Source organism: Pollicipes pollicipes, unplaced genomic scaffold, assembly GCF_011947565.3.
Source record: "Pollicipes pollicipes isolate AB1234 unplaced genomic scaffold, Ppol_2.1 Scaffold_5724;HRSCAF=6776_pilon_pilon_pilon, whole genome shotgun sequence".
Taxonomy (NCBI): Eukaryota; Metazoa; Arthropoda; class Thecostraca; order Pollicipedomorpha; family Pollicipedidae; genus Pollicipes; species Pollicipes pollicipes.
In genome coordinates, this window is record NW_023596746.1 from 48,941,054 (window position 1) to 48,964,609 (window position 23,556).

Below are 23,556 nucleotides of genomic sequence, written 5' to 3' on the forward strand. Positions count from 1 at the left end.
CTAGGTTTTTAATTAAATAGATCAGAGGAATTGTCAGAAGCCTTGTGTTGTAGCGTTGAAGACGCCTGTGGCACTTCGAGGTGTCTCAGTTGAGCAGTTTCGGAGTAACCACCGGCATTGTCGCGTTGTGTGGTTGAAGAGCTACGTTCGGCAGCGATCTTTTTTGCTACGGTGAAGGAAAACCGTAGGTACGAGCCTAGGTGCCATAATTATTCAAAAACTTTCCAGACTGCGTGTGTGCTGTGCTTGGAATCGTCCTTGCAGAAAAAATATTAACTGAGGCATTATCAACATTTCAAATGCAAGCAGAATTCACTTAAACAAGGAACACGCTTGTTTTGATTTCATGATGGTACGGGGTAAATATAGGCATCTAAAGGGCCTCGCAAATATAAGCACGTAAGGCTGATATATGTTCGATTTTGAGGAAAATTTGATCCTTGACCTATTTTTGATCAGAAAACATATGCTTATAACCAAAAGCGAGATCTGGTTGGGACCATTCCACTATTTTCTTTTCGGGGGGTTTTGTTTTCCTTGGTTTTAATCGCCGTGGGGACAGGCTGCATATTGATTCCTCCCCACCATCAGTCCAAGTATCAGCCAGAAAAAAACGGCGAATCGTGGCGAGGGCTAGTAGAAGGGCCATATCCAAACATCATGTTTGACATGTTCATCATGCAATTAGGGTTTGCACTCATGTATGCTCAATGTCATTACCCGGACATCAAAAGGAAAGAAAAACAGCAAGATAAATCTGCAGAGAACATTCATGAAATCACAGGGATTACATGCAGCACAGAAAGCCTTGCCTAGACGAAATCTAATAGTTATAACCTGACATGAACCCAATAGTATTGATGGGTAAAAATTGTCTGGTCACCAAGTTCTCAAAAGTCTAACATCACCATTAGTTGGGTGTTTAATTGGATGTAATGGGATAAACAGCATAAAAGGTCTTGCGTGGCTCCCAGGTGGTACTAGCTCCCAGAAGCGTATCAACCATTTGGCCACTTCAACAGCAACATTTCGCGCCAAGATCGTTGTGTTCGTCTCCTTGAGGGAATCTGGTTAAAACATGGTAAATTGATGGCCAGCCATCATCTTACTGCGTGCTCCGGCCGCGGCCCCGGCCAGCCGGACTGCTGTGGGCAGCGACCCAGGACGTTCCAGGCGACCGGTCCCAGACTGGCTGCTCCGGCTGGCCCCAGGCGGACTGAGTGGGCAGTGACAGATGCACGCGCGTCCCCACGCGCCGGCCCGGCGCTGAGTGGCTGACAGATGCGACCCTCCAGATGCGCGGGCCCAGGCGGACTGAGTGGGCAGTGACAGGATGCCACGCGCGGTCCCAGATGGCTGCTCCTGCAGCATTCTCCTGAAGGGCCGCTGCCGAGGCACAGCTGGGCTGCCTGTCTGTGGCCCAGCTGCGCCCCCGCCGGACACGTGCTGGACAAATATCAGGATATCGACTTGGCCTGGGCATGCGCTGGGCTCCAGCTGGGTCCTGCCTGGCCCCATCTGGTTGGAACGCTGTATACCAGCTGAGCACAAGTCCTTGCCAGGAATGGCCTGGCAGGAAACTTGTGCAGCAGAGCAGGGTGATGATGGGCTTGACAAGGGCGCAAGTTGGGCTCTGGCCCGGCACCAGCTAGCCTCTGGCACGGCATCAGCTGGGCTCTGGCGCAGCACCAGTTGGGCTCTGGTACGGCACCAGCTGGGGTCTGGCGCGGCACCAGCTGAGCTCTGGCACGGCACCAGCTGGGTTCCGGCACGGCGCTAACTGGACTCTTGGTACGCAAAGGCAGGCTGCCAAGTCAGGGCTCAGCCTGTTTTCGTTTGCTGTCCATACCACCTAGAGCTAGTAATCTATGCAGTGCACTGCCCATGCCTGGACTTAACATTTTTTTTTTAGCAGCGAGTAAAGCCAAAACTGCTTCACAGCTCAGGTCGTGTTCCCTAACCTCACCTGGGCGAAAGATAGGTCATTTAAAGTGAGAAGTTGCGGGTTTAAGGCTCTGGCACTGTGCTGCTTTAGTTTGGACGTAACTCCTGTCCTATACAGGCTTAAAACACGGTCAGGACAGTAAAGCACGCATTTTGTTTTTGTTTCGGGAAGTCGTGCAATGCTGGAAAAGGTATCTTAACACGCGCTCAGGCGAGGGTGGTCAAACTGACCCCCCGAAGTTTTTTCTGGAATGGTTTCTGAACGGCACGGCGTAGCCGCGCCAAATTTTGCATAACTGCAGGCTATTGATTAGCAGATTGCTTGACATACAAATTTAGGTGTACCTTGTAACCTTGGTGACCTATGGCAGGTCAAAGTCAGGCCATGGTTTCAGCGAAGACAATTTCTAGGGAACTGTCAATCTGATACAATGACGGAGTGTTTGACGAAGCCATAAATCTCTCAGATGATTTCTTAGGCACCAAATGTATTGAATGAGGAAGTTACGTTCACCCAAGGTCAGGTATGAAGGTCAGACCAAGGTCAAAACCAACCTGATTTATTACTCCAGGGCTTGCTGTGTGAGATAGTTTGTGGTGCTCATTTCGAATTTATTGACAGCAGGAATCCCATTATACATCTTCCATTGACTTCTTAGAGGTCAGAAGAGGTCATTGACCTAAGATGACCCGGGTCGACATTTTGTTTTAGGAACATACTACTTAGCGTAATCTTTGTCGCTTATTTAAATGCAAAACTCAGGGCAGTCTTGTATGATTTTGGTCACCGTGACCTTCAAAAGATCAAACAAGGGTCTGACCTCGAATGGGATTATGACCTTCAGAGAACAGTTGCCTAGGTTCTGGGGACACTTTAGAGACCAGCCTGTAATTTGACATTGTTTGACCTTATTTGACCTGAAGGTCATGACCCGGCAAGCTCAAACTTTGACCTAAGTGAGTTCACGTACAGGTAAAGACACCCTGTACATTTGGTGTCTCTAGCTTTCTTAGTTCCCGAGATCTCAGGGGGGCAAATTGATTCCCCCCACCCGAGCGAAGGGTATCTAGCCGGCCACTCGGGCGCGCGTTAAAGGTAGCACTGACGTTTTCACGCTACTAATGCTGTGCAGGACCATGACGTGCCCGTTTTGGCGCAACCATTGCAGGGTATGACATCATCATCTGAAGCCCGTTCGGCAAGCTGGATCAGGAGCAGGTGGAGCGGGCCCAATGACAAGCTACGCGTCTTGTCCGAAAAGGAAGACTCCGGCCGTATCTTGAGAGGCTCCGACTCCTTTTGCCTTCACAGTTCTATCGCCGTCGAAGGAGAGAGTGGTCGCGGTGTTGCTTGTGTTTCACGGAAGCATGTCTTTGCCGGTGGACGAGTTCTTGACAAGACACGGCTTGGAAGTGACAAAAGAACACTGATGAAACCCAAGAAACCCTCAACCCAAGACCTCCGTCCGTCTCAACTCATTCAACTCTCGGGTGGTAAATGACTGGAAAGCTCTTTCACCGGCAATTGTGTCGTCATCCTCAGTTGAGCAGTTTAAAACTAGGCTCGATTAATGCTAAAATGGCGTCATGTATGACATCAGACACTGCTCACATCGCTAAAATAAGATTATTCGTTTATCTGGACAAGATCTCGAAAAGGCCGAGATAGACAGGTCCAGTGCCGTTTGAATTCCTGGTCACCATTAGCTAAAACAGGTAACTTGGTAAGCTACAGTTTAGTTGAGGTGTGAAGTAAAATGTCTATCACCGGCGCAGGCCTCGCACTTCCAAACGCGGTCTCAACCAACGAAATCTAGCATGAAAGTCATACAATGTTTATATCAGAAGATGCACAAAATACTTTTGAACACCACTTTTACTTTTGTTTAGCTGTGTTTACAAGGTTAGGACAATAAAACACGGAATGCAGACCATGCTAGATCCTTAGAAGAGCTGTGGAGCACCTGGTGACGAAACTGACGGTTAGCTACGTCCTTCAAGCCGGTGAGCTTCTCACAACACGAAGACAGCCCGCGACAGTCTATAGCTTTGCGCCGAGCCCCAAATCTCAGCCGTAGCGAGCATTCGAAGCCTCAAATAGCGCGACAATTTAAAACGCCACGTAGCAGATTGATCACGTTCGTTGCACAATGCTGAGACCATTCACGATTCTAACGGCTAGTAAAAAGCCCAGTCATTTGGTATCTTATGCTGTTTAGGATGTGAAGTAAATCTTGGCTGAAAAAAGTTGCGAAAAGCACTGATCTGAGGGGCATTGGAAAAACACTGTGTCACCACTGATCTGTGGCGTCAGCACTGGTATGATATAGATGTAGTATTTTTCTGTCGCCTGACAAAAAACTACACTGATTAAAGTTACTATGTCTGGAAACATGTGCTGCCTCAAGTTGCTCATACAGCGAAACGTTGTTGTTTCGACATGTGTTCCACACAAGGTTGTGCTGCAAGCGTTAGCGAGTCATACCAATATTTAGCTTTGAGTTTCATTTAACTGAGATGGTCTGCTGTAATTTGCTTCCCTTCTCGCAATTTTTCACCAAATTGCCCGCAGAAGTGTCTGTTTTTGCAGATACCGATCATATGCTGGAAACGGGTAGCTTTTTTAGCCCCGTGGATATGAAAGATTCTGGTTTTAGACATGCACTGCATGTCTAAGAAATGATTGAAATGAAAGAAATGATTTCTTTTCATGGCCTGCATTGGTATTATCTTACTCGGGATAAGTCGACCCCGATTATCATACCGATATTTCATACTTGCTGGTGGTGCACACTCTCCAACAATGGCTGAGAATTGACCTTACCATGACTGAATGTTAGAGAACAAGTAAACAAATGATTCCTTCTTGAATATCTTTCAAACTTCGGTAATTTACGCTTGTTTACCGTTTTCTACAATTGTTTTCTACTGGGCATTACTGTTTGTACTGCACTTGCTTTGTAGGGCATTACTTTCACGTGGTACAATTGTGCTATTGGATATTTGAGAAGTACCTGCGCTTAATTTATTTCTGTGCATTCAGCAGCTGAGGCTATATGACGTTGTCCGACTCTCAACATCGCAGAAAGGGCGGGCACCGCGGGGAGTCGAACCCCACACCTCTGGTTTCCCAAACGGGCAGCTTAGCCACTAGACTGCCAGCACCCCTAAAAGCAACCTATTGTCTTAATAAACTAAAAGGAAGTGGCCCATATTTGTATGGAGGTCTGGACTAAAAACGTCACCTTGAAGATCAATCGGTGCAATTCACAGGTTTGTCATTCATAAGACGTAATTCCCTCTACTTTCTGGGCTTCACGACTCCGAAGATGTGAAAGATGGAATATTTTGGTGAGCATGCTTCAAGGTCATGCAGGCATCCATGATGCCTCCTTAACGTCATTAAAATCCCGCCATGTCATTAGTCATGCGGCGAGAAAAGCTGAGAAAATAATATTGTTGGATCGTTTATATCGGGCATTCTTGAGCACGATTTCCAGATGCAACGGCCCTCAATTGGCTCTCAGTCAATGTCGTTCAAGGCACCGCGACGGAACCAGTAAATGACGTGTTGAGGAGCGTGTTAAATAGACAGAGAAGCTGTGTCGTCCAGAGCAGTCTTTTCCACTTAAAGGTGTACCAATACCTATGACTACCTTATTTATCATATCTGGTGCTTGCTTCGATGCTTTCAAATGAGGAACATTCCCTTTAAGTAATAGTTCGTGCCGCAATCCTAGCAGTGTCGGCCCAATCTGGGCAGCCACATGCTGTGATGCATTGATGCCGGTTTCACGTCTCAGCGATCGATTGGTCGTCAGACCTCGCCGCTTTGAGAGACAGGGTGGCTGAAGTGGGGAACAGAGACAGGCAGAACACAACAGACAGAAAGGGAGCCACAAACTCAGTTATAAAGAAGTGATATAATGCCTTCTTACGTTACAAATGACCTCATTTGCAGCTTTCATTCATGGGAGCACACGAAGTACCAGCAAACACAAATTGCAGCTTCTTTGGGGGGTAATCTTAGTTACGACAGTTGCGAAGATGAAAACGGAAAACGTGTCGCGCTGAAGACACGTCCGGCAAATGTCCCACGCAGATCTATGCACATCTTGGCACTTTTTTGTCATAATCGGGCCTTGCAGGCGCTTCAGATGACGTTGTCTTGGAAGCAAACTGCAGTAATGACACGTTAAGCCACTCGAAACCGTTATTTCTTCCGGCCTCGTTTCGCCTTTTGAGACCCCATTGCGTTTTTGCCTTCCACGCACGCATGTGAAGATTCTGGACGTGTTTCCCAAAAGTGTCCTGAAGTACGGCCATGTGTAATTATATGACCCGCTTGCAAACGCTCCAATGTCAGCTGTGTACATTCGCCTGGGTTTAATATCACCCAAGTGGCCATAATCGTCACCTCCTTGTCCACCGCTCTCATCTCACATCACAAAAGGCGCCTTACTGGGACCATCGTATGAACTGATGGCTTTTACGAACTCAATTAGCAGGGTGTCGTAGTGTAGTGGTTAACGCATGTGTGTTAACCACTGCACGTCTGGGAAACCAGAGGTACGCCTCTGGTTACGATTCTCCGCCTCGGGGTCCCTTCCCCGCGGTGTCCGCCCCTTCCTGCCAGGTTGAGAGGCAGGCGACGCCATAATAGCCTGAGCAGCTGAATGCGTCGTAAAGCCCCGATGTCCTCCCCCAGAACTTGAGTAGCATTCAGTGCAAAATGTTGGTAACCCAGCCGTAAACAATTACAATGTGACAGTGTTCACATCACCAGTCTTCACATTCGTTAGTGCCTTTTGAATTCGGCCTGTCTTTTGCCATCATTTTGACCAAGTCCGGTCATCAGTGAGATATTGACTAAGGCCTGCCGCAGTGAGCTGCATGTTCGGTAAATGTGTCTGAAAAGTAAAAGAAACGGTGTCCGCATCACCATTTTCCGGAAACAAGCACCGCCAATTTCTATTCGTCATATTTATGGCAGCTTGTATTTCACACAATGCTCGCTCGCAGTAAGTCCATCTGAACTCATCGGAATATGCATCGTTACTCTCAGATTTATGGTGATTTTATAGTTTTGTGTTTAAGTGTGTAGTAATGACATGATCCTGTCTTTAATTTTTCAATGTATGTGCCTCATCAGGGAACATACAGTGTAGATAATTAGCTGCCAATCATTGCCAATAGCTGCTTGCAAACGCATATTTTCCGATGCGCTAATGACAGGTGCTTGAAATGATAGCACCTTCATCAAAGAACACAAAGCTATTCAGTCGGACAGAACATTTGCCGTATGGTTTGTGGTTAAAATAACGAGAACCACAAGATTTTCAGCAACACAAAACACTTCGTGGCTCTCTGGAACCAATGACATCTGAGGAAGCACACTCGTCATGGCGGCGATTCTGCTGGGAGGACGCGGGGCCGAGTCACGCAGATCACGAGCAGGACTCAGTGATATCGGCCCTCTGCCGGTGCCGCTCCGGGCAGAGCACCGCCGATCAGTCGGCCGGGATCTCCGGTGTCGACAGCGACGGCGCGCGTTCGCGCGAGCTCGTCTCCCAACAGGTCGGCGACCGACGCCTGCCAGCCGACCGACAATACGCAAACAGCGTCGTTCATCACCACTGGCAGATTTGCTCTGCATCGGTCTTGGGGCGCGGTCTGATCGTGGTGCGCTTAATGCACACCGTGGGAGAATGAGCGGCGCCAGAGCGGGGGGGGGGGGGGGAGGGAGGGAGCCGGATGTCGATGGCCCGAGCAGCCAGGGTGCGTTGGGTGACGGCTGGCGGGACGCGAGATAGCCGCACGAGGTGGCCGCGGAGAACGCTCGGTGGCAGGGCGCGGCAGGGAACGACGCAGTGCGAGACGGATCAAAGGAGGGGCCGAGGGGCTAGGGTGGCGTGGGGCCGGAGGGTTTTACAGGGAACGAGAGGAGCAAGGTAGCCGACGAGTTTATGTGGTGGCGCGACTGTGCGGTGGGGTGGGCGGGAGGAGATGATGGTGCCATTCATTGTGTAAATGGACGCAGAAAGCGATAGCCATTGACTAGGAGCGCATGATACAGTTCAGGGACGGCTCTGAGAACCCCAGTCATTAAAAGAAGTCAATGTTACGGCCAATGTTAATAGCACACTTCATGCAATTGGTCAATATACGTCTTTAGACACTGGCCCTACAGTGATGTTAGTATTTCTCGCTTTGTCCCCTAGCTAGCAAAAGGTGCGGATGGCATTGACATGTGTGAACCAATCGCGAGAGCCCATTTGAATGAACTAGGCACCTCCTGAAGGATTTCGCCCAAAAAGCAAAACAAAGAAGTGCAGCATCACACGCATTTGTGCTCCATAGTTCTTCCCGTAAACGGTGGATCCCAATATGTGCTCCTAGACAAGCGCTGCGCAAGGGGGCGGTGCATCGCAGCAGACACGCGAGCTGGCTCGAGGCTGCGATCGTCTTGACATTGGCCAAGTAGCGTCATTGTATTTATCCATCCACATCGGCAGGTTTCGTGAGGGATGAACAGCTGGCCAGGTGCACACTCCGTCCCCGCTGTCTGAGACGCTGCTCTGGGCACGCCAACCACGGCGGCCAAGAAAGGTTCCGGGCAGAACAGTCAACGCAGGTCACGCGCAATGACCTTGCAACGGATGAAGAAGACTGTGGAAAGTTGCAACGGGTATTCGATGGTGACGATAGGATTAGACCAACTGCAATGATGTCCGTTGCGGCCACCACCGCGCCTACCATATTGCGCTCTCTATTAGCGGAACATGCTTCCTTCTCCAGGTACAGTAGGTGCTCTGGATTGCTTCAACATCACAGGCGTCTTTATTATCCCAGTCGCAAGACGCATATAGTCGCCCTCAGCCATCTCAGCCATTCACGTCGGTAACAGTTCATTGCACGTTACCGCATATTTAGTTAACAACGGATCGAACAAATACATGCCCACGTAATAATTCACGACCATCCGTCGTGCGTGGGTGGGTGACTCCTGCGTGGATCAGTTCGATAACGTGCACAAGCTAAGATACAGTGCAAGGATATCTTTAGAATCATATGAACATTTGACAACATCGTGTTCTATGCGTTTCTATACCCCGTCGGAATGATCACAGGACTGATTTCGGAATCATTGCTGTAGAAACCTGCTAAACCAGCACCGTCAATGCCCGCTTCTCTCATCTCGCCGGCTTCACAGCGCCCTCGTCCACCCGGCTCATGTTCCCGAGCTGGTCGACACCATATAAACAACATTAAACATCTTAGGTACTGATCAACGCCTGCCGCTAGCACCGCCGGCGCAGCATCCATGAACTGAACCACACTACGTTCGGGGCTCGCGGACGCTTCGGTTTACCGCACGAGCAGAAACATGAACCCGAGCAAGACGGCGACTGGGTCGGTGAAGCTTGATGAGGAGCTCCGGCTGTCCCCGAACGTGTACTTGTTCTCCGAAATATTGCCCGAGTCAGCGTCTGAAACAGTGCAGGGGCAAAATTGGGACAAGGTTCGGGTGGATGCGTTCATCATGGCGATCGGGACGACGTACAAACAAGGAGCCATGAACGAGGCTTCCTGTAGTCGCAAACTTTCACGGGCATTTTCAACTCCAATCATTGGCGAATACGTGCGAAGTCTATGCAATGCTGAAATGATGATCTGGCCCAAAGGCAGCAAACCATGCACCGACAGCACCCATCCCGGCTTTAAATCCACCATCGCAATACGCAGTACCAACGCAGCACCAACGCATCCTCACAGCTCCCTCCTCCGAAGTCCATCCGCCGGGGTCACAGTGCGCACATCAAAGCGCCAGCGAAAGCCTGCGGTGCGGGTGCTGCCCGGCTCGTGCCGTTGCATTACCGATGTGCGTGTGGTCGGGCCGGGCCTGAGGCTGGCCGGGCTGCCGCAGCTCCACCTCCCTCTGGCTGGGCACCCGCTGGGACGAGCCTGGCTCGTCGGCCGCCGCCGCCGGCGCGCGCTCTGAAAGGGCGCCCGTTAGCACGCGCTCCCGCCGCTGGCGTCGGCCTGGGCCTGGGCCTGGGCCTGAGCCTGGGCCTGGGCCTGGGCTCGGCGGGGCCGGGGCTCTGCCGGTGCGGTGACACAGCAGCTGCAGTGTGCGGCCGAGGCCGTGCTCCCGAAGCCGATGCAGCGGCGGGCTGGTGGCTGTGTCACAGCCGTACACGATTGGCCTGGACAGTGCGGAGGTAGCAGCAGCGATGCTCAACGATCTTGTTTGGACTTATGAGGGGCTCGAGGAGCTTGTGGGGTTCATGCTATTCGCTCTATGCATTTCCTTCCACTCAATGAATGGGGTTGGGGGGTTGGGGGGAGGGGGCAGCGAAATAGCATTTCGCTCTTAAAATCTTATGGATCACTGCTGGTGATCCGGTTCATAACTGGCATCGGCATCAGGCTAGACATGCGTGCAGAACACCCCCACATGCAAACATGCGTACAAATGCGTCAGATATGTCTTAGTCGGACAGTCTGCAAGTTCAGTGATGCTAGAATGACACTTTACCTCACTGCCATCAACAGCTAACAGTGAACAGACACTGACTGATGAGTGCGCGGTAAGATGCGTCTCACCGGAGGGAGGAGTGAACATATGGTGGCTTATTTTAGTCGTGCTGAACGTTGTCGGAGCCGGTTCCTCTGCAACCAAGTACTCAGGTTAATAAGCAGGCCACCTCAAAAAGTACGACCTAAAGTAAAGATACGATTTCCGTCCTGTGGGTTGTGACAGGGTGTAACGGGGGTGCGCGCGTGTTATGGGGTGACACGTGGGATGTGACAGGCTATGATCGTGTGACGGGCTGCAACAAGGTATGAGTCGTTTTGCGGTGCACACCCCGCAAATGGATCAAAATGAAAGCCCATGCGGCTCCACTGAGCAAGATCGGTGTACAGGTGTTGCTGGTGCGCAACAACGCCGGCTATTTGCAGCGTTTTGTTTATATCGGGTAAGAACAATTACACAACCTAAACTTTGACACATGCTCAAAGTTCAGTCCCACCACCATTAAAAACAACGTCGGATTATCGCTAAGTACGCTACTCTCCACCCAAATAAAGAACAAAGATTTGCTGTAACCCGTCGTGGCCCAGCTGCTTACACGAAACGTGAGAATCCCGCTGACGAAAATGTGTAACGACTGAGAAATAACTACTTTGTATAGCACCACTGCCTTGTGGACGGTCAGCTGCCTAAACACCGCAGTCCAGCCTTGCATGCCAAGCCAGCCAAGCGTATGTGCACTAGGGTGTGTCATCGAGGGGGTGAATCTTTTGGAATCAGCTGAGGCAAAGTTTTTCCTTGGCACACGGATTGATGATAAACTTAGAGGTCTGTCGCATAGTACCCATGTTGATATTCGTGACGCGTGAGCATTTTTTTCCTGGCTACGCCAAGAATGTCGCATTCGATACCATTGCCACCTATTTTACTCACTGGGATCATCCTCCAGCAAGCCTCAAACTTGCCACTTTCCACACCACTGGTACCTAGTGGATTAGGTATGAAATAGATATCATGAAGAGCGCCAGCAAAACATTGCCAAACAACTCTTAAGCTGGCTTGTTATCAAAGAACATCAACTTTTGGTAAAACCCAAAGCTGCGCAGTTATGAGAATGCCCCAGCAGACTGGGGTAGGTGCGAGATTCCGATTGTTAACACATCATTGTGATGTCGATTTGCAGTTTACATGCTTGTTGTGTGGGTGCTATGGGTTTATTAGTTTAGTTTTGCCGGAACTGAAACATTTCCTTCGATCAATTACTTGCACGAGCATGCCGAGGGCTATACGGTCGCGCACAAAACATTTTGCAATAGGTCACCCGGCTCCACCGTCCCACCACCAACTGCCGACTACGGGAAAGCCTTGAGCTACATCAGGAGGCTGAGCGAATCGAAGAGGAATCTCACTAATACCATCTGCAAGGCCGCGCCGGCAGAAACCAGGTAACTGTAGACCAACGTAGCGACCCCGTTCATGATCTAAAATACGTACCAAAATTGATCGAGAGGGATTGACATAATCCCAGCAAACCTATCAGCAAGAAATCAAGGAAAGAAAGAGAGAAACACAGCAACGCCGCCACCGCGAATTTCAACAAGCTTCTTGATGTCGCAGAATGCAAGTGCAAATCTCAGCGCAGCTTTCCATGCCCAATTGTCTGCACGGTGTATCAAGAGGAGGTTGTCTTGAAGGACCAATGCAGGTACTGGGAGCTTACCCTGGGGTCATATGACAGGGATACAACTATGACTAGGGAGGCTCGCGAGGTGCGGAGGATGGTCAGACAACTCCAGGGGCGTCATGGCCCGGCCGCCAGTGGGGCGGTGTCTGCTGCTGAACCTGAGTCGCCTCCCGGCCGGCTGTTGAGCCTGCGCCGCCTGATGGGCCACCGCCGACTGCTGAGCCAGCGCCGCCTGCTGAGCCAGCGCTGGCTGCTGGTGCTGAACTCAAACCTGCTCCGGGACCAAGTGGCCTCAGCGCTGGCGACTCAGCCGAGAGCACGAATTACTACACGGTTTCGTACACGCTAGAAGGTGATGACGACGCCGATTGTTCGTTCCGGTTGAGACCACTGCCACTGTAGATTGTAACGTTAACGATCTGAATAACACCGCGCAGGCGGTTGACAGCTACCGTGGCTCGAACCGGGTCGCTGCTGCTATCATAAATGCCTTTCAACAAGACAGCAGAGACGGACTGGCTACTTGAAACCAAATACCACAGATCCTAAGAAGATATGCTGCGCAAGAGACAGAGCGAGAAAGGAGACAACTCGTCAAAATGCTGGAGTAATTCACGGGTCGGATTTGACCTCTACTCTGACGGCCGCGAAGGCAGGAGCTACATGAGTCACACGGAGCCGAGCGAATGCCGTCAAAAACACGTGGCTGTCATCGCGGAGCCATGCAGCCGCTACGTAACTCATTTTACGTCCGGGTTCGGCCGCGCCCTGCACTTGCTCATCGAGCTACACTCCATGAGCCCGCAGTGCGGCGGTCACGTCAATGTGCGCGGCTGCGATGGCACGGCCGTCAACACCGAGACGAAAGCCGACGTGTTCCGACTGTCTGAGCTGACCACCGAGTCACCCGTACACTGGTTCATCTGCCAGCTGCACGGCAACGAGCTGAGCCTTCTCCGTCTGCTGCTGAGCTTGGACGGCACGACCACGGGATCATTTTTTTTTTTGACCCGTCAGCAAGACATGCACCGGACGCGTCTGGGAGAAGAATGTTGTGGCATTCAAGCCTCTGCTGGGCCACGTGCCAAACCTGCCGGTCGACCTGATTCAGCAGCTGAGCACCAACTAGCAGCTGCTCTACCTTCTGGCCTCCGGCGTCCAAAACGGCTCTGTCCGAAACGTGGCAGCCCAGCGACGAATAAGACCATGGAATCATGCCAGGTAAATATGAAAACGCATTTTCTTCGAATTTACGGCAACAGCTCTTTAAGCTTCATCAAGTATCAATTGATATTTCATGAGCTTACTGCTGAGCATTTTCTTATTCGCATATCTCGTACCGTAGCATGTCGCATCATTTGCTCGTTGGTTCATGTTTACTAGCATATTTGTTGATACCCATTCTGTCACATTTAAGGACTCTGGACATCGGCATGATTATATGCACTTAAGAGGCGCAATAATTTGTGTACGATCTTATGCTCGGTTCGTAACGAATTATTATAATATATTCGCTTTTGCTTTCAGATGGTTTACACTGGCCGCTCGCCTGTTCCTAGTTTACACCTCTATCGAAACCTCCAGCAACGCTTTCAAGGGCCTCTTTCAGTGCGTGGTCGGCCAGTATGTGCCGGTATGGTCCGCCATCCGGCAGAACAGCATCTGCGACTTTGGCTTGCGCAACTTGTTTCGGAGCATCGCACTGCTCCGCGAGCTGCCACAGCACACATAGGCCTTGGTGCAGCTAGTCCGCCAGCCTAATGGGTGCTAGGTCCATCCAGACCGGCTGCTGCTGGACATGGTGCGGGATGAGAACCGCATGGTCCGCGAACAGGTGGCTCCGATCGTCGCGCCGCTCGTGAGCAGCAAACCGAGGGTCTCACTCAGCCCAGGGTCTTCGCCATCTCAGCAGTAAACTTCGAGACCGTGAAGCACACCAACCTGATCCCCTGGCACGGACCAGTCACACAGCCTCCAATGCGAGACCCAGGACTGTGAGCTGCTGAACAAAGTGCAAGCTACACTGGCAATCCCGTCTAGCTCACACAAGGAGTACATACAGCGCCGAACTGCCGAGGACGTCTGGGGCTGGAGCTAGAGCTTCGGCAACATGTGGAGCCCAGCTGTGAAGGTATTTCTGCTACCACGCGATCTCCGCCAACACGCGTTTTGGGTTTCCAGTCTGTGAGCAGCTGCTGTTTGGGCCGGTACATCGAATACGCAGGCTCGTCAAGGAGCAACATGTGCATGGGGTCACCCTAACCCCCCCCCCCCCACTCTCTACGCCCATGGTACAGGCCGCAGAACTTGCTATATGCACTGAATTGGACGCCAGACAGTATATTCTGAGTCATATGCTATGCATGGTTTTGTTTGCATCACGTGAGTTGCCTTGGAGAAGTGAAAGCCTAAAGCAATACTAACCAACATACTTATACAACGAGTTCATACTCAACACCACATAAAGTTTCCGCCATAGGGCAATCAGTCCGGTAATGTCTGATCCGCACATTAGACCTTAGACCGAGGCATTCTCGTACGACGGCTTAAGGAGCGCTCGGTGGCATCGCTTCCATACGCAAAAGTATTTTGTATCGCTTGCCGTCCACGGCTTGGTGTTACCTGCGACAGCAGGCGCCGCCCAGCATGAAGTGACTGCAGCGCCGGGCATCGGTTTGCGGCTATATTTTGATCGGCTCGCGCGGCACGAATTTAAGTTTTTGGGAAGAGCTTTTGCTATGCCGTGTACTTTTGGACTCCTGTGCCAAGGAATATCTTGCCTCACTCGGTTTCGTTACTGATGACACACCCTAATGTGCGCACCTGCCAAATTGAGCAGGCCAGAGAAAGCGGCAGAGTAAAATGACTTGCCGTATCTTAAGCTGCTTAATAGACGTTGTACACTGCGGCTTGAATCGGGCTTCACGATGATGCCAGGACAGTACCCATCATGGTTTGGACAGCAGATACTAGCACTGGAGAACGGTCTTAAAACGGCACGCGGAACACCCAATTCTGTCTCTTGGGACGGCGAGCTGTGACAGTCCACACCGATCCCCTACACACCGCGCTGTGACAGCCCGCACCGATCCCCTACACACCGCGCTGTGACAGTCCACACCAATCCCCTACACACCGCGCTGTGACAGTCCACACCGATCCCCTACACACCGCGCTGTGACAGCCCGCACCGATCCCCTACACACCGCGCTGTGACAGCCCGCACCGATCCCCTACACGCCGCGCCGTGGCCGCCCACACCGATCCCCTACACACCACGCTGTGACAGTCCCCACCAATCCCCTACACACCGCGCTGTGACAGCCCGCACCGATCCCCAACACGCCGCGCTGTGACAGCCCACACCGATCCCCAACACGCCGCGCTGTGACAGCCCACGCCGATCCCCTACACGCCGCGCTGTGCATTTCCGTTGTGTTCATCATAGTGACTGACACCACTGACTGTGTGTCATAGTGACTGACACCAGACCTTTAACGTGTCTGTCTCAGCGAGCCACTGACGCTCCGGGGCAGGGCCAGTCTCTTACGCCACGTCAGACCTTTAACGTGTCTGTCTCAGCGAGCCACTGACGCTCTGGGACGCTTCCAAGCTACTTTTTGCTCGCGTGATTCCTAAATCCGAGGCGCGGGGCGAACTTTATCTCAGTTTGGACAGGTACAAAACGCCAGGCTCCGAATGCCTGACGGGAAAGTGTGCTGTCGGAAATAATATGCTCACCGTCCAGAGATATGACGCCATCAACTTCTCCTAATGAGTTCTTCGCCACACATTTGTAGCTCTGGAAGTCTTCCTTGCGGATGTCCATGATGGTCAGGATCATTGATACTTTGTATACAGAAGTCTCAACCGATTTTATCTCGAATTTAGGGCCTGAAAAAGGAGAGTAGAAAGGCACTGAAGTTCAAAATGGTGCACATCGCTTCGGACTTATTGATTACTGAAGGCTATAATAACAAATTATCAACAACGCCTATGCAACACCAGAGACAGGAAATGCGCGAGAAACTAAAAAAAGAAATGGAAAGAACGGACGAAACGCGAGAGATAAGGAGAGAAAAGCAGAGAGAACAAGAGGGGGAGAATGAGAGAGAGAGAGAGAGAGAGAGAGAGAGAGAGAGAGAGAGAGAGAGAGAGAGAGAGAGAGAGAGAGAGAGAGAGAGAGAGAGAGAGAGAGAGAGAGAGAGAGAGAGAGAGAGAGAGAGAGAGAGAGAGAGAGAGAGAGAGAGAGAGAGAGAGAGAGAGAGAGAGAGAGAGAGAGAGAGAGAGAGAGAGAGAGAGAGAGAGAGAGAGAGAGAGAGAGAGAGAGAGAGAGAGAGAGAGAGAGAGAGAGAGAGAGAGAGAGAGAGGAGAGAGAGAGAGAGAGAGAGAGAGAGAGAGAGAGAGAGAGAGAGAGAGAGAGAGAGAGAGAGAGAGAGAGAGAGAGAGAGAGAGAGAGAGAGAGAGGAGAGAGAGAGAGAGGAGAGAGAGAGAGAGAGAGAGAGAGAGAGAGAGAGAGAGAGAGAGAGAGAGAGAGAGAGAGAGAGGAGAGAGAGAGAGAGAGAGAGAGAGAGAGAGAGAGAGAGAGAGAGAGAGAGAGAGAGAGAGAGAGAGAGGAGAGAGAGAGAAGAGGGAGAGAGAGAGAGAGAGAGAGAGAAGAGAGAGAGAGAGAGAGAGAGAGAGAGAGAGAGAGAATGAGAGGGAGATGGAGAGACGAGAGAGAGAGGGGAGAGAGGAGAGGGAGAGAACTGACAGGATGGGACAGTACCGCCACAAGGTGCCACACCAGCCAATATGGCACCATTTGCCGGCCATCCCTCGAGATGGTGCCAATCTTGCCAGATTAACATTTTCAGAACATTTTCTGCCGGCCGCAAATCTGATTGTGACGTCCCCCCACCAGATAATCGAAAACGCATCGGCTAACTGAATGAGCGCGGGGGCGCGGCCGAGCCGGGACCATGATTATGTCTGTGGGGGCGCGCCGGGGGACAGCGCCGCGCCAGGTCCGGCGGCGTCTGTGTGTCACTGGTTATTACCTGCCGTGATCATCTCGCCCTGCCCGTTGGTCCAGTAGTTGATGGAGCGCGGAAACGCCTCCGTCTCGCACTGCAGCCGCTTGCTGCGCTGGCCGACGTACGCCGACTCCAGCTGGGAGGAGACCAGCATCATCGGCCCGACTGGCGGCGCGGAGGTGTCAGAGTCAGTCTGAGCGGCGTCGCCGGTCAGTCTGAGCGGGAGCAGGGCCACTCAGAGCATCACCCTGTCAGCGCGGAAAGGGACCTGGGCCGCAGCGATTAAGAGGACTTCACTGTTGGTGCAGCGGGGTGCGACTCAAGAGCACTTCACTGTTGGTAGGAGAGGGGGTACGACTCAAGAGAACTTTACTGTTGGCGCAGGAGGAGGGTACGACTCAAGAGGACTTCACTGTTGGTACAGAGGGGGTAAGACTCAAGAGAACTTCACTGTTGGCGCTGAGGGGGTACGATTCAAGAGGACTTCACTGTTGGTACGGAGGGGGTACGACTGCAAGAAAACTTCATTGTTGGTGCAGAGGGGTACGACTCGAGAAAACTTTACTGTTGGTACAGAGGGGGTACGACTCAAGAGAACTTCATTGTTGGTGCAGAGGGGGTACGACTCGAGAGAACTTTACTGTTGGTGCAGAGGGGGTAAGAGTCAAGAGAGATTCACTGTTGGCGCAGATGTGGGTAGAGTCACGACGGGCTTCACTGTTGGCGCAGAGGGGGTAAGAGTCAAGAGAGATTCACTGTTGGCGCAGATGGGGTAAGAGTCAAGAGGGCTTCACTGTTGGCGCAGAGGGGGTAATAACTCAAGAGGACTTCACTGTTGGCGCAGAGGGGGTAATACTCAAGAGGACTTCACTGTTGGCGCAGAGGGGGTAAGAGTCAAGAGAGATTCACTGTTGGCGCAGAGGGGGTAATACTCAAGAGGACTTCACTGTTGGCGCAGAGGGGGTAATACTCAAGAGGACTTCACTGTTGGCGCAGAGGGGGTAATACTCAAGAGGGCTTCACTGTTGGCGGCAGAGGGGGATAATACTCAGAGGACTTCACCTAGTTGGCGCAGAGGGGGTAATACTCAAGAGGACTTCACTGTTGGCGCAGAGGGGGTAATACTCAAGAGGGCTTCACTGTTGGCACGGGAGGAGGGTTAAGGCCCAGAGGACCTCACTGGCGGTGCAGAGGCGAACAGCACTAGGATCCGTAATGTGGCCACTGCCAGGAACGCACGACAGCGGCTGCTCTGCATGGTGGGCGTTCGATTAGGCGTCAATGTATTGCGCGGCTTATATTTTCATTGAAGCAGTCTTCCACACTTAAAATGGGATGCTGTCGGCAAAGTATGCAGCTTACAGAATTAAAACCCAAGATAACCAGCGTGATAGCCCTCCCTCAGTTTTCCTTCCTCTATGCGTTCTCCGACACGCACCTGTGGCGCACCCTCAGCGGCTTATGCCTCGCCACGCGCCCGGTGCCGGACACGCACAGCCTATCACTCAACACGGGACAGCCCGGGGCACCCCGCATCGCAGATCGCTCAGCTCCATACCACTATCGTGAGCAGAGCCACGGAAACTGCAATTTCGGTGAGTGGTAAACCTCAGCGCAGGACATGGAGCGTGTGTGAGATGCAATAACATTTTGTCTAACTCTACTGGACATATCATTGCTTTTTTTCTGCGAAGGAAAACTGCATTTGTTGAGCACTGTGTACACTGGTGCTCGTTTTTAAGCAGATCGTGGTGAAGATGACAACAAATGGAGCCTACATAGGAGGATAATCAACAGCACACTGTTTTGAAAAATGACGTTACGCTTTCTCTTCGCTGATGTGTAAATTGTGCGATCACTTTCTAGCATGTGCACAATAACGCCCCATGGAGCTTTCAACGATCCACGTCACAAAAGCACCTCTATCATGCGCGCAGTGCACTGCTGATAATCCAATGCCTCCAGATGTCCTTCCAAGGGACCGGCCGCTAGAAACGCTCATCAGCCGAGGGCTGATCGGACCGGTGTGAAGTGTCGTCTGTGCTACGCCTCACCACCAGCGCTAAACCCACTTGCTTAACTCGTTATAAATGCAAACATTGCAGCATTTAGAACTTGGACAAACACAGAGCAATGGCTGGGTAACCGCGCCGCGAAGAGTGCTTGTTAACTTATCGATCGTTTATCCAACACTCCAATCGTTGATGTTGTTTAGAGCCTCGTCTCCCGGGTTAGAATGGAGCCGAGCCGGCTGCCGTCGTCGCACACCATCAGCGCTGGCTTCGGCCGGCGATGGCGACTACTCACAGTGCACCTTGACGTAGACCCGCTTGCTGACGGCCGGCAGGATGCCGTTCCTGGCTATGCACAGGTAGGCGCCCATGTGGAGGCGGCTGATGCGGGTGATGTTCAGCTCCGAGCCGTCCACCACGGTGACGGCCGACAGCTCTGCAGGACGACAGGTCACCGCGGGTCAGGCACGGGCCCTCCGACGAGGCATCGCGGCGCCCCGGTCACCAGGAGTCGGTCACGGACCCTTTGAGCGGCACAGTGTAGGGCGCGGGCGACAGTGGGGATTGTCGGAGAGTGGGACTGTTTCCAATGAGACCCCAGCACAAGGGCACCGACCTACGCTGGGCTCAAGGAGCTCGCCGATCATGTAGCAGTTTTACATTCTCCTCTGACGGTCATTGTGCGGCTTCTCGGGTCACAAAGTTTGGGCTAAGCAAATTATTCCATCCCTTTACAAACAGGTCGGTAGATATCCCCACCCGCCCTCCATTCATCGTCTTTCATCAAGTGCCAGTGTCGAGCCCCGCAACAGTTGCGGCGTAATTTGACCACTCTACCCGTTGCCATTATCGTTGGTTTATTCCACCCCAAACCACCTTCAGTCCGTACTACCGGACCCCGCAGTTTTAGGCTGAAGACCTGCACCGGCTAGTGGCAGGCCGTCACCACAACACATATTTTTTAGGCGCGGCCTCGGAATGTAGAGTGGCCCCCGAGAATTGCATTTCACGCGCAGGTAATGAAGCGAGCCGGGTTTATAATGGCTCGGTGGTAGGAGTGATTGTCAAAAACCGCTGGGTTCCCGGAGGGCGAAAAGCATTGGTGTTTCCGCGAAAAAGGAAGTGTTTGGTGCGCTAAGACAGCGAAGGCCAGGCGAGAACAAAAGCTCACGAACGGGCGGGTTGGAGCAGGGGTGGTCATAAGCTGGACATGTGGAATGGCGTTCGGATATTCACATGCAATCATCAACGCATTATTGCAAATCCGTATGTGGACAATTACAGCTGACAGTGTTGTCCATCTCCAGTATGTGACAGTGCTGACACATACTGGACATCCCAAATATTATACGGTACACGCCTTCCTTGTCAATGAGATAGAAGATAAGTCTTCGATATTGGAGAGACGGCAGATAAGGTAGCAGGAGTCGGTTGTGGGCAAACTTCTTCAAACATCAAGAGCAATAACCTGTTGTAATCAAAGCCAGGTCAAAGGGCTAACATCACAGGCTTAGGCTGCTTTTTACTATCCCCAAAACTATGCCTGCGATGATAGCAGAGGCAAACTATGGCATAGGCCACCAAGATGACTCCAAATCATATCACGGCGTTGAACCGTGAGTGGGTGTGGCCCATGAGTGAGTGAGTGTGACCCGTTAGTGAGTGAGCGTGACCCGTGAGTGAGGTGAGCAGTAAGTGAGGTGAGCCGTGAGCGAATATGAACCGTGAGTGAGGCGAGCCATGAGTGAGTGTGACTGGTGAGTGAGTGTAACTTGTGAGTGAGTGTGACTTGTGAGTGAGTGTGACTTGTGAGTGTAACTTGTGAGTGAGTGTGACTTGTGAGTGAGTGTGACTTGTGAATGAGTGTGACCCGTGAGTGAGCGTGACCTGTGCGTGAGGTGAGCCGTCAGTGAGTGTGAGACGTGAATGACTGTGACCCGAAAGTAAGTGTCATCCGTGACAACCCGGTCACGCGCACAGGTTAGACTTTATTTACGAAGCCCCAGTGAGCTACGTCAGAAAGCACCATGGTACGAACGCGAACCGAATGGAGATCGATAACGCTCTTTTGGCTGCGCTCTATATCGATTAAGGACGCTTACGACATCTCAAACCAGGTTGTAAACAGTAATGATCATTCCCTTAGATATGTTTTCAGTCGGTGCGTTTAATCCAGTTTTACCCTAGACGGCGTCACCCAAGCAATGTAAAAATGTCACGCATCATCCCATGCGACATTTCATACAGGAGATAACTAGACAGAATTTCTTCGGAAAGCTTACCCTTAAGCTTAATAATGAAACATTCAGCATCGTGCGCTTGGATATACAGCTGTTCTCTTAACTTCAAGAGAGCACGAGGGAGTCCCCCTCGTCCGGCGGGCAAGAACAGTCACCACCACATTTTGCCCTTACGACTTGGAATAGTAATGGCTAATCACGAAGAAAATGGATTGGCACCCGCAGTCTGGCAGCCAAGCAGAGATCTGCACCTTTTCATACCGACCCGTCAACCATAGACAGACGCCTGGCATCATTCACTCATCGGTGCACCGCCACACATAGGGTCGTCGGTTAACACCTTTATAAAGAAATAAAAGCGTGACTGGCTGTACTCGACCTTCGGCGAGTCATGCCCCATGATCGCCACGCCAAGGGTCCAGCGTTGCCTTACCCACCTGTCTACATGCGGTCTTTAATAAAGCCAATCAGTTCCACCCTTCACGAGCTGAATGACCATGTGATCCCGCCACCTCTGCCCTGGGCACGCTGTATGGCTGTGACGTCCGTTGACCCCTGCCCTGGGCACGCTGTATGACTGTGACGTCCGTTGACCCCTGCCCTGGGCGCGCCGTACGGCTGTGTCGTCGGCTGACCCCTGCCCTGGGCGCGCCGTATGGCTGTGCTATCCTCTCACCTCTGCCCTGGGCACGCTGTATGACTGTGACGTCGGCTGACCCCTGCCCTGGGCACGCTGTATGGCTGTGACGTCCGTTGACCCCTGCCCTGGGCGCGCCGTATGGCTGTTCCGTCTGCTCACCTCTGCCCTGCGCACGCTGTATGGCTGTGCCATCCCCTCACCTCTGCCCTGGGCACGCTGTGTGACTGTGCCATCCCCTCACCTCTGCCTTGGGCGCGCTGTGTGGCTGTGCCATCCCCTCACCTCTGCCCTGGGTGCGCTACATGGATGTGTCGTCTACTCACCTCTACCCCGGGAACGCTGTATGGCTGTGCCGTCCTCTCGGCGCCACTGCACGCTCGGCTGTGGGTAACCGGAGGCGCGGCACACCAAACTGACGTCACGAGTCTCATCTCTACCCTGGGAACGCTGTATGGCTGTGTCGTCTGCTCACCTCTGCCCTGGGCACGCTGTACGGCTGTGTCGTCTGCTCACCTCTGCCCTGCGCACGCTGTATGGCTGTGCCGTCCTCTCGGCGCCACTGCACGCTCGGCTGTGGGTAACCGGAGGCGCGGCACACCAGGCTGACGTCACGAGTCTCCTTCACGATCATGTCCGTGCTGCTGCCGGCGTCGTGAATTCGCGGCGGCACTGCGGGACCGGCGAAGACAGGCGTCACATGCAGATGACCGGCCGTATCGGGTTCAGCGACGGCAGGACGTCTCGCGACGCTCGCTGACCTCCCGCTCACAAGAGCTGACCGAGTGACCACACGCTCCTGGCCCGAGAACGCTGAAGGCTGCTGGACGGCTCACACGTTTGAAATGGACGTGAGTGTCTCTGTTTAATTCGTAAGATTTTATCTAAACAGGTGATCGAGGTAAGAAGGGTCAAGATGGTACCGTAGCGAAAAACGGCAGCGCAAGCAATGCACGCAGATGTACTACGGGTCGTTTTTACATGCACGAGATCACGTGCCGTTTTTTCCATTACACATTCACCGACACTCAAGCCCCACTATTTAAAACCAACACAGTTGCTGCTGCATATCAGCACTGAACGCCGGACCAAGGGCCACACCTATCGTGGCATAGGCATCACGTTTGTCTGGGAGCGGCCCCTGCCCCCCCCCCCCCCCCGCCGCTCGCCCGATGTCTACTGAACACCAGCCCACGAGCCTCTGAACCCAAAGTCGATTTGCTTGCGTGTCTGTCGGTGGGCGGAGCCTTTTTTGTGCGTGATCGGGTGACACGCCGCCGGCGGCGATGAAGCCGCGCAAGTTGCCGCAGCTCGGACAAAATCCGCGCATCAGCGCCGACAACACAACTGAATCCCTGCAAGTCGCAGCGATCGTCGGCTTAGCAGGCGGACCAGACAAAAAAACGGGCACGTGCCAACCAGAGCACGTTCGTGAAGTGTGTTTCGCAGCATTAATGTTAAGGACCCGAAAATATGAGATACTATTGA

The 23,556-nt window shown here is 52.3% G+C and overlaps 1 protein-coding gene across 1 annotated transcript in view; it reads right to left on the reverse strand.

Annotated features, from left to right (window-relative positions):
- LOC119103139 (limbic system-associated membrane protein) overlaps positions 1 to 23,556 on the reverse strand; it is a 96,730-nt gene that overhangs the window by 46,000 nt on the left and 27,174 nt on the right. Inside the window, exons 4-8 of the mRNA XM_037226589.1 lie at positions 22,585 to 22,740; positions 19,487 to 19,627; positions 17,204 to 17,344; positions 15,906 to 16,058; positions 10,552 to 10,617 (exon numbers count right to left, since the gene is read on the reverse strand). Coding sequence (XP_037082484.1) covers positions 10,552 to 10,617; positions 15,906 to 16,058; positions 17,204 to 17,344; positions 19,487 to 19,627; positions 22,585 to 22,740 — 657 coding nt within the window. The remainder of the gene's footprint in view (positions 1 to 10,551; positions 10,618 to 15,905; positions 16,059 to 17,203; positions 17,345 to 19,486; positions 19,628 to 22,584; positions 22,741 to 23,556) is intronic.